The sequence below is a fragment of the Gadus chalcogrammus genome, chromosome 4 (assembly GCF_026213295.1).
Source record: "Gadus chalcogrammus isolate NIFS_2021 chromosome 4, NIFS_Gcha_1.0, whole genome shotgun sequence".
Classification (NCBI taxonomy): domain Eukaryota; kingdom Metazoa; phylum Chordata; class Actinopteri; order Gadiformes; family Gadidae; genus Gadus; species Gadus chalcogrammus.
In genome coordinates this window covers 32,941,806-32,952,709 of record NC_079415.1, presented here as the reverse complement: position 1 = coordinate 32,952,709, position 10,904 = coordinate 32,941,806, and the positions used below count along the sequence as shown (strand labels likewise).

The 10,904-nt window shown below is 50.0% G+C and overlaps 1 protein-coding gene across 5 annotated transcripts in view; it reads left to right on the top strand.

Moving 5' to 3' along the window:
* The first annotated feature begins 1,294 nt into the window (after positions 1-1,294).
* The window catches only part of jam2a (junctional adhesion molecule 2a), an 18,798-nt gene continuing 9,188 nt past the window's right edge, over positions 1,295-10,904 (top strand). For 2 of the 5 annotated variants that reach the window (XM_056588765.1, XM_056588763.1), the window contains exons 1-5: positions 1,296-1,716; positions 7,478-7,543; positions 8,290-8,400; positions 9,367-9,516; positions 10,662-10,849. In XM_056588765.1, the coding sequence (XP_056444740.1) occupies positions 1,665-1,716; positions 7,478-7,543; positions 8,290-8,400; positions 9,367-9,516; positions 10,662-10,849 (567 nt within the window). In that variant the 5' untranslated portion in view covers positions 1,296-1,664. Of the gene's footprint in view, positions 1,717-7,477; positions 7,544-8,289; positions 8,401-9,366; positions 9,517-10,661; positions 10,850-10,904 lie in introns of all 5 variants that reach the window. The other 3 variants (XM_056588768.1, XM_056588766.1, XM_056588764.1) reach the window with 2 other exon arrangements.

The window sequence follows — 10,904 nt, the reverse complement described above, 5'->3', positions numbered from 1 at the left end:
CCCCCCCCCCCCCCCAGTTAAGACACAACTTTAAAGCTCTCAGTTATAAAGATGAAAACAAGGGTCTGTATATGAGCAGCTGTCGCCACTCCCCGGTCTCCCCCCCTCCCTCCACACCCTCCCGGTTCAAAACAGCCAATTTGCACCACCCCCCCCCCCCCCCCCCCCCCCCACACACACACACACACATTCTACCACCTACCCCACCCTTTCTGTGTGTGTGTATCTTCCTCTGTGTGTGTCTGTGACGTGTGCGTGTGTGTGTCGGAGGAGGAGAGACACACCCAGGCACATGCGCCCGGGACTTTGGGCCAGGCCGTGCCAACGTGTGTGCCAGAGGAGATGTTTGAACCGTTGCCCTCGGATTCCGCCCCCCACACATGCTCGGTCGTTAACATCGGAATCCTCAAATCGGAATCCACGAATCGGAATCCGCAAGGAGCTGTTTTTTTCCCACCGCTAGCTATTAAAGTTGTATGTCGAAGCCCTTTTTCTAAGACGGTGCTATTTGAAGGGCTGAATAATGTAGGGATATTCCTACGGCCCTTTGAATGATTAAGGGTGTTAGAGGCTTGAAAGGTTGACTGTAGAGACAGGTCCCTGCCACAGTCGGCGCCTGTGATTCCACATTCGGTCCCAGGGCACTCTGACGGTACGACACTGCAGGAAAACCAATTTAGCCTTCTGCTCCTTTGTCCAGAGCCTTCCTTATCTTATCAGACAATTATCAGAGAGCCGGAACGAAGTCTGTACATTCATTAACCTGAAAGGATTAGAAGTCAGGATCTGTCTCCTTCTTATCTTAGCTCATTCACCACGGCAATATAAAGTACCATTGTTTCCTGAGAGTCTGATTGGCTGTTTCAAACATGGGGATGTTTGTGGATGCTGTTGATATTTAAACACCCTGTAAGATTAGTCCTGGTTGGTTATATAAGGAGATGAAGCTAGCTAGTTAGTGTTGGTTTAATTTTTGCTTTTTATTTGTGTTTGTGTCCGTGTAAAAGTGGGCATGCCTAGCTAGAGTGTGTTTTTTGTGCGAATTCGTGCAGTGCTCGTCTTGGACGCGGCGTTGCGCTCGTGGCATTCCTTCCGCACCTTCGTTTGTCGGACGCAGACGTCCCTCGTCCGCCCTCCCCTCTCCCCTCATTCCCCTCCCCTCCCCTCCCTTCCACCCACGTCTACGTAGAGCCAGAGAGGGAGGGGAGGAGGGAGGAGGAGGAGGGGGGAGAGATAGAGTGAGAGGCGGGGATGGGGAGGCGGGGAGGGCGTGTGGGTGAGGGTGGAAGGGGGAGTAAATCAATCCCTCATAGTAAAAACTCAGAACACTATCGCCGTCGTACGCGCTCGCCGGGATAACGATTTCTCCCTAAACCGACGAGAAGAAGAACATTTCAAATAACATAACCTGTCGCGCGCAGGCAGAGTCACGCGCGCTGTCCGCCGGTGGAGCGCGAGCAGCCAGCCGCGCGGGGTTTAAACTGTTCTGGACGGAACAGTTGGTTTTTCTCCCCGGTCGGCGAGAGCGAACTAACGGGGGGGGAAAAAAAACACACCGGGATTACGAAGAGTTCACGAACAACAAGCGCGTGAAGAATTGCGTGGCGCTCGCCAGCCGCTTTCTCCTCCGTTTCCTTGAAGGGGGAAGACTGCGCGCGGGGATAATGGAGTGGCTGTCCCCGTCCTGTCTCCCTATCGTCGTCCTCTTGATGCACTGTGAGTCTTTTTAGATGTGATTTGCTCGGTGTGTATGTGTGTATGCGTGTGTGTTGTGTGCGTGTGTGTTTGGCATCTGCGTGCGTGCGTGTCAATGCTCGCGCTCTCCGCTTAGGATAAAGGCTTAAAGATGATTAAATGGACAAGCCAGCATTAGTGTAATTTAACCAACGATCCTGGCATTTAAAACCATTCTTTCTTGATTCTGGTGCATATTGTGTCTGCCCTGTTTATGTTTTTCACTCCCAAACTTTCTAGGACTCGGAGGTTCGGGGTGCAAACCCCAGTTTTACCCCCATTCGCCACTTTTTGTGGACCTACTGAAAGTTTAATCTGAGTTGTGGTTGTGAGGGCTCCATATAGGGGCTGTCGGCTGTTTCTCTCGCATATTTGTATTGATGGAAGATGATCATTTTGCTTATTTATTTACACTAAAGAAAATCCAACGTTTGACGCTTTTAAAAAAGCAAAAAAAAACGCATTTGTGGGTAAAAAAAAGTAGTTGACCTATTATTATGTTTATTAAGTCACCTAAATAACTCATGAAATGGGGAATATTCCACCTCTTTAATTAGCTGTTCCAGACACGCTGTCTGCCACCACAGATCAGTCGATCACAACGAATACCTGGTGGCCGCTGGCCCAAAACCCAATCCGATGAGCTCGGTGACCTCGATTCTCCTTTTCGTTCCCATCGCGTTCCCCCAAACTGCCACCTGTTATCGGGAGGTCGTGAGTTCACGGGAGGTCCCAAGCCAGAAAGTCCTTGGCAAAGGATTTTAAATAATCAACTTGGCATAACATAATGCGTAGCCCGGGGCTGCACTCTCTCGGTTACTATATTTAGATATTAAACAGTGTAAATGTAATTGGATGGTCTCGAATACTGACTGTCTGAATGTAAGATTAAATGCATCTATGTTACTTAGGGTGGTCTGCCTGCCTGCCTCCCTCCCTCCCTCCCTCTCTCCCTCCCTCCCTCCCTCCCTCCCTCCCTCCCTCCCTCCATCCTTTCCTCCCCCACACGCACCCTATCTGACGCACACATACACACACGCACAAAGACAGCTGTTGCTCAGTGCAGGGTTACAATTATACAGTGGAGCTTTGTTCTAAGGATCGCGAACACACACACACACACACACACACACACACACACACACACACACACACACACACACACACACACACACACACACACACACACACACACACACACACACTACCCTCCCCTCTCCTTGTTTTTTCTGAATCTACCACATCACTCTAGCAATACATTTGACTTATTTAAAGCCCCCCTAATTGATTGTCAGCCTCTCAGCATATGCGCGCATATATAGCGCAAGTGTGCGCGTGTCGTGTGTTCTCCTCGATGCTCGCGCGCCCTTATCTCGCTTAATCATAATTAAAAAGTACTTTAATTAAGGCAGTGTAGGCGGTGTCTTTGACCTGCTAGCGCCCGTGGGACGCTGCGCGCGGACCGCAGAGCTGTAGGAGCGGGGCGCGTGCCAAGAAACAAATGTGCCCATCTATTTTTTGCTCGTGCAGGAGGGGGGTCGTGCGGGGGCGGTCACCGTCTCTCGCTTTCCTGTGTGTGTGTGTGTGTGTGTGTGTGTGTGTGTGTGTGTGTGTGTGTGTGTGTGTGTGTGTGTGCGTGTGCGTGTGCGCGTGCACGTGTGTGCGTGCGAGCGTGTGTTTGGGTGCCCGCGTGTGTGCGTGCGGGTTTGAAAGTCTGTTGGTGTTTTTGTTTGTGTTTCCTGAGTTGAGATGCCATCTTTTACAGCCACTTTGTCTAATGGTTCTCTCCAGTTCTCTCCAGACATATATCCGCGGTCGTGACTGTCTGCGTGCGTGTCTGGGTCTATGCGTGGTCCGCCGTGTCTGTTTTTTCGTCCCGAAAGTCACGATTCGAGTGCCAAATATGAGTGAGCAAGCGGTGCCACACCCATACTGATGCAGGACCCCCTACTTTTTAACCTTCTGTGCGTGTGCGTGTGCGTGTGTGTGTGTTTGTGTGTGTGTGTTCTTGCCTGCCTGTGTGCCTCCCTGTCTGTCTGTCTGTCTGTCTGCCTGCCTAACTGTCTGTCCGCTGTGTGTTGGTGTGTGTCTGTGTGTGCGTGCGTGCGAGCGTGTGTGTAAGTGCGTGCGTGTGTGCGTGGGCGGCGTCTTTTTGCTCAAGGTTGCGTGCCAGAGATAGGCAACGCGCAGGCCTCCTCGGTTCGTATCGACGGTGCGCTGCGATACTCGCTCGTGTCTGGGAGGCAATTAAGACGTCACTGATAAACCGTTACGTCTTCTGCTCCCCGGCGTTTACTCCACCACCGACGTTATCTGATTGGCTCGTCCTTGTAGTAAACCGAGGTTAGCGACACAATAGGCCCATTTACTACCCAACCACGCCATCAATCAATGGACACAATAGTATCAAGATCAATAATCAATTGGCCATTATGTAATGGTTATATGTTTGCGTATGATTGAAATGTACATAACGGTCAAACGTTAGCCTAGCGTGATTAGCCTAATCACAAAGACGGAGGTATTTCTTCATAACATCTAATTAATATTAATATCCCCCCACAACCTATTCCGGAGAATCCTTCCAGAAGATTCCCAAACTCCAGTCCGGACCTGTTTCCTGTTCTTCCCGCTCCCTTGTCACCTTTTCCCGCTCTGCCTTTGTTACCATAAGAGGCGGCCATGTTGTTGTTCTCTCCTTGAGGGAGCTGCTCGAACTCCTCTGTGATTCCCTGCTCTCTCCATGATTAAGTGAGCCAGCCATGGGAGCGTCAGACATCAGTCTCCCATCTACTCCGGCCTCTTCTCCCGGCGGTCCTGGAGATCCTTGAAGCGTTAGCGATAGACAATCGAGAACTTCCGCACTCCTTGCCTGTCCTTGGTCGATCTCTCCCCCTCTCTCTTACTCACTTACTCTCTCTCCCTCACTCAGACTCTTTCTCTCTCTAACTCTCACTACCTCACTCCCTCTCTCTCTTCCTCCCCCCTCGCTCTAGCCTTCTCTCTCTCTCCTCCTCTCCCTCACTCACTCTCTCTCTCTCTCTCTCTCTCTCTCTCTCTCTCTCTCCCTTCATCTCCCTCTCTCCTCCTCTCTAACTCTCTCCCTCCTTCCCTCCCCCCTCTCCCTCCGCTCTATCGCTCTCTCTCTCTCTCTCTCTCTCTCTCTCTCTCTCTCTCTCTCTCTCTCTCTCTCTCTCTCTCTCTCTCTCTCTCTCTCTCTCCCCCTCTCTCTCCCTCCCTCCCCCCTGTCTGTCTGGCGCTCTCCTTCCGTCCATTAGTGGGCCGATACTGCCCTGGGGGGTGGGAGGGGGGGGGGCGGGGGGGCGACGCCTCAAGGCCGGGGTGGTAATCTTGTTGCTCCTGGAGGACATAAAGGGGTGCTGGGGGGGTAGGGAGACGACACTCCGATCGGAGTGTCGGACTTTCTCTGAATGGGTGCCGCATCATTCCCGGGACGCGGTCGTCATTCCCGTGAGTGTGCTGTCGTCGCCGTGGCTCTGTTGCCGTCCGCGCTGCGCCATTGTCCTTCCCGTGTGACGCTACTGTCTTTCACGTGACGCTATTGACATTGCTGTGACACTATTGTCAACAACAGTATTGTTAATCACGGTGACACTTTGGTCATCGAAAGTATTGTCATTCACGTGACACCGTCGGATACAAAGGCCGGCTGACATGAGCCAACGTCGGTGTTCACAGGGTCAATTGTCAACAACAACAACAACAACGCAAATCGATCATTTAGAATACAATGCCCTAACATTTCGCCATTCAGAAGAGGCTTTTCTCCAAAGCCACCTAACAGGGGAAGCTGAGAACAATGGACACACAAACCAAAACAGAACAATGACTAATGCTGTTTTCCCCAGTAGCATATCGGGAAAAAGCTAGGAACAATCATGGAAAGAAAGTTGCCAGTGCTTCGGCCACATTATGTTTTCTTTACTCAATATGGCTGACTTCCTGTTTAATACAGCCACACTTCCTGTGACTTCCTGGTAACCTTTTGGTGGTTATTTGGCCTCTATTCATTGTCCTCCTTTCAGCGGGGGGAGAGAGGGGGGAAACTTGTGGTTAAACTACCAGACTTTTCCAGTGATAGATTTACAGTAACCTGGCCCAGAAGTTACCTCATCTAACAAATTGAGTCGGACTGTTAGCTGGCGGATGCTACGTTGATGCTACGGTGACGGTTATTGCTTGAAGTTGCGGTCTACTCGCTCGTCACAAAGACAAGCCTTGTGTTCTTTTTATAGTCGTTATTCATGACAAGTTGATGCGGTCGATGAATCCTGGATAATATTAGAACTTTTCTGTTTTAGGAAACTGTTTTATGTTGCGTCAGATCCGAATCTGTTTGTCCTACTTATAGAAACAATGACAGGAACGTTTGTGTGTATGTGTGTGTGTGTGTGTGTGTGTGGATGTGTGTGTGTGTGTGTGTTTGTGTGTGTGCACATGTGTGTGTATGTAAATGCGTGCCTGCGTCCGTGCATGTGTGTGCGTGTGCGCTTGCGTGTGTGTGTGTGTGTGTGTGTGTGTGTGTGTGTGTGTGTGTGCGTGTGAGCGTGTGTGTGTGTGTACATGCGTCTGTGCGCTTGCATGTGTGTGCCTGTGCGGTCATAATTTTTTCATCGGTTGTTTTAAGTGAATTCTTCCTTCGATGTCTTATTATATTTTCATCTTCCTCAAAAGCCGTCTTAAGTCTTCCGATGCTCTCTGCTATACTTCAGGGCATTGGAGACCGGGCGGCCAACATAAAATATGGAATGTAATTAAGAATAAGAAAGGGCGGATAAAAGTGTCTTTATACTGCTGGTGTGACGTCCAATCCTCCAGAACCCGGCCATGTTTCCTGAGGATCATCCGAGTCCGTCAACAGGATGGACAAATAATAACCCAATGGACCAATCAGCTTTCCAGGAAATGTCGCTCCCGTTTCCTGTTCCTGTTTGGATGCAGAAGTAACGTGTTGATGACACAGAGGCCGACTCAACAAAACGACCGTCCGAAACGTACCTAAACCGCTCTAAACCAGTATCCCTCGTCTTCTGGGCTAACCTAGCTAGCTGCCTGGACACCACTAGCTAGTGACTTCGACGCCCCCTGAAAACCTATCTTTAACCAAACATACGGCGGTTTGCCCTGCGTGACCCCGGCGGGATTAAGAGCGTCAGGCTAGTCTTAATCCGCTCCACGGCTCCTCTGATCTCGCTGTGAGAAAGCTCAACCAACCCGCCGACCAACTGCCGCTAGCCCGTTAGCTTCCACGGCTAGCTGGCGTCCACGACGTCGAGGCGGGAGATGGCCGCGTTTATGGCGTTATCCTTTCGCGTGTTTGGGCGTTGTGGTCTTTGTCTTGCTTGTACACCCCCTCCCCAATGGATGAGAAAATATGTTGTGTTTTGAACTAAACTTACCTCTCTCTCTCTCGCTCTGTGTTTCTGCTTGTCTGTCTCCCTTTCTTTTTCTCACGGTTCTGTTTCTCTCTCCAACATTCTCTCTCTCTCTCTCTCTCTCTCATCCTAATCTCTCTTACTCTATCTTTCTCTCATCCAAATCTCTCTCACTAACTCTTACTCTCCCTCTCTCTCGCTCTCATCCCAATCTCTAACTCTCTCTCTCTCTCTCTCTCTAACTCTCTCTCTCTCTCTCTCTCTCTCTCTCTCTCTCTCTCTCTCTCTCTCTCTCTCTCTCTCTCTCTCTCTCTCTCTCTCTCACTCCCCCCCCCCCAAACCCTCAGGTTCCCTCTGTTTGGCCGTTACCGTGACGACCACCCGGCACAAGGTGGAGGTCCGTGAGTTTGCAGGTGAGGGGCGGGCTCTACAGCGTTCAGGCGATAGACCCGTCGAATACAGATCGGCGGCGAAAGACTGCAAGACGATCGAAATGCCAAAGGAAAAACGAACTAAATCAGTGTGTGTGTGTGTGTGTGTGTGTGTGTGTGTGTGTGTGTGTGTGTGTGTGTGTGTGTGTGTGTGTGTGTGTGTGTGTGTGTGTGTGTGTGTGTGTGTGTGTGTGTGTGTGTGTGTGTGTGTGATGATGGCTGGTCTAAGCAGCCTCAACCAGCCCCGGGTCTGACCGCCTGGACTCTGGGGCTGGGTGAGGCTGCACACCTGTTGTTCGTTGGGTAATCAGCGTGCAACAGGTTGAACCAGCCGTCACCGCACACACCGAGTTCTCCTGCATGCCAACATGGAGCGCCAGGTATCATTATGAACAAGGTTTTACAGTAAACTGGCTTCAACACCACCACCACCACCCTGTGTACTTTGTCTAGAAGCACCCTAGGTGGACTCTGGCTGCCATCTCGGTGGCATCTAGTATGGACATTGTCACAGTTATTGCAGAATATTTATTAATCAAAAAAATGTCCCTTTGGATGAAATCGTCTGCTAAATGACCCCAACAAACACATGTAGTTAATATTTGATTGTAATTAATCGTAATTGTAATCACCAAGGCACGTCCCAGTTGTAAACACCCGAAAACTGTACACCAAACTAATCGAGCAGTCCCCCCCTCCCCCCCCCCCCCCCCCCCACCCCCCCCCAGACGCCGAGCTGTCCTGTCAGTTCAACACGGAGCGGGAGAACAACCCGCGCATCGAGTGGAAGAAGAAGGGCCAGGACGTCTCCTTCGTCTACTACGACGGGCACTTCAAAGGTACGGCCGTCTCCCGGACCAGGCGGTTCCAAGGTTGCCGACATACTGGTTCGTCTGACCCCTGGCAGGACCTCTCGGGTCCTGCCAGGGGTCAGACGAACCAGTATTTCGGTAGCATCGATAATGGCTTACTCATTGATTCATTCATTTCTAAGACCAGGCCCAAATGGTGTAGCTATGCTTGGGATGTTGTGTTCACTGGCTGCTTTGAATCGTTGACCAAGTCACAATAAATCGGGTTTATCTGAAAAGTATTTTCTCATTCTTCATCGTTTCGATGCATAGTGTGAGTGGGGGAACAGGAGGCATTTAATTGAGTTAAATGCCTTGTATTATGGATTCCATTGCGTATCTGAAGGGCTCGGCCTCCTGGTCTTTTATATGGACGCACAGCGGACAGATTTCGTGTGTTGTCGGTTATTTGTGACAGCGTGCGTCCGAAATGCCGTCGTTGAACTAAAAGCACTCGGGCTGAATCCCTCCCGACTAATTATCCAGCGACCTGCTGTTTGTTCCAGATATTGGTATTCCTGGTTCTGTTCCGCTTCATACTAGTGACGGATATTGCTCTTGAAATAAAATACAATTAGACAAACTCAAATCATTGTAATTTTTCTGAGAAGGACCAGAGACAAACGGAAGACATAACAGACTTCCTGCTTCCATAATGTACAAATAAGTAATAAGCACACCGTACTCAAACATCCACCATGATATAGAGCGACGAGCTTGTTCTTTCTGTTTACATTCTTTGCCGGGGAACGTGCCTTGATCTACAATCTATTTACAGCTATCTATTTTGTACCTAACTGTTGTCGACGACGACTGTGTGACCCCAGTTGTGTACACACACTGCATAAATAAACGCCCGCCACACAATAGCTCGATCAAGCTGGCATCTCGTGTCTTTTCCTACTAATGAATCAATCTATTGACCCCTCGTCCCCCCCCCCCCCTCTGCTCCAGGGCCGTTCGAGGGCCGGGCGACGATCCAGGGCGCCACGGTGACACTGCGTAGGGTGACCCAGAAGGACGCCGGGGAGTACCGCTGTGAGATCAGCGCGCCGATGGACTCGGTCAGCCTGGCCGAGACCAACATCACGCTCAGGGTCCTGGGTACGACGCGCGCGCGCATGTGTGTGTGCGTGTGTGTGTGTGTGTGAGTGGCGGGGGGGGCTGATTGGGTTCACTATATAGCACGCTGTGTGGGGGTGTGTCCCCGTTCTGGCAGCCATAAGCATTGTGAGGCTTAGTACCCATAATGCATTGAGGCCTAGTACCCATAATGCATTGAGGCCTAGTACCCATAATGCATTGAGGCCTAGTACCCATGATGCATTGAGGCCTAGTACCCATAATGCATTGAGGCCTAGTACCCATAATGCATTGAGGCCTAGTACCCATAATGCATTGGTATGTGTATTTAACAGCGCCGTATCCCATGATGCATAGCGGTTTTTATTTTCATAAAATTCATCCACTTCATGGTAGTGTCCGATCCATTGCTCTATTTCCTGACTTAATTCATTGCTTATTGGGGGAAGGTGAAAGACTTTGGACGTGGCCTGTGTTTCCAGAGATGGAGAAAAATAAATACTGACCTTACTTATGTAGTTCACACCCTTGTGTGTGTATGTGTGTCTTGAGGCAAAGATGGTTTATCTAAAAACGACTTTTCAATATTGTGATTCAAAAGAAATATTCTTAGTTTATTAATTACAGTTATTAGCAAGTCAAGCTAGCCAGCGAGAGAATGTTTTGTGCGCATTGTGTGTCCGTTGTTCAGTTGGCCGATTTCATTATTTTTATTAATGATCAACTCAAATGTGTTACTTTCCTTGCTAGAGAGCTTGCAGCCTTGTAATACTTAGATGCTTTCATTACAGAAGGGGGCAGAATTTATCAAATTATCTCGTCGATGTGTGTGTGTGTGTGTATGTGTTACCTTGAATGACTGAAACGAAAAAGAGCTGTTGACCAGTATTCTGTGGCCTATCTTTCTTTGTCATACAAGTATTTTATCTAATACTCCCACATATTAAAGTATTACATGTATACGTACATTTACGCTAAGCGTAAGATAATGGCCTCAAGGGCCATTATCTGAACCGCCCTTTGCTCAACTCATGCTAATTAAAAATTTGTCGGGGGAATCCCGATGACGAGGAGTTAATCCCAGAATCCCGACAAATAATCTCGATATCTCTCCCATTTTAATTGTTCAAGTTTTTCTACTCCCCCCCCCCCCTCTCTCCCCCCAGTGCCCCCCCACACCCCGCACTGCGAGATCCCCAGCTCGGCCGTGACGGGCTCTGTGGTGCAGCTGCGCTGTAGGGACCACCAGAGCATCCCTCCGGCCACCTACTCCTGGTACAAGGACAAGCAGCAGCTGCACCCCGCCCGCAACGCCAACGCCTCCTACCTGATCGACAAGCACAACGGCATGCTGGTGAGGCTGCGTGGGGGGGGGGGGGGGTTCAACATAAATTGCGACAACCCAACCT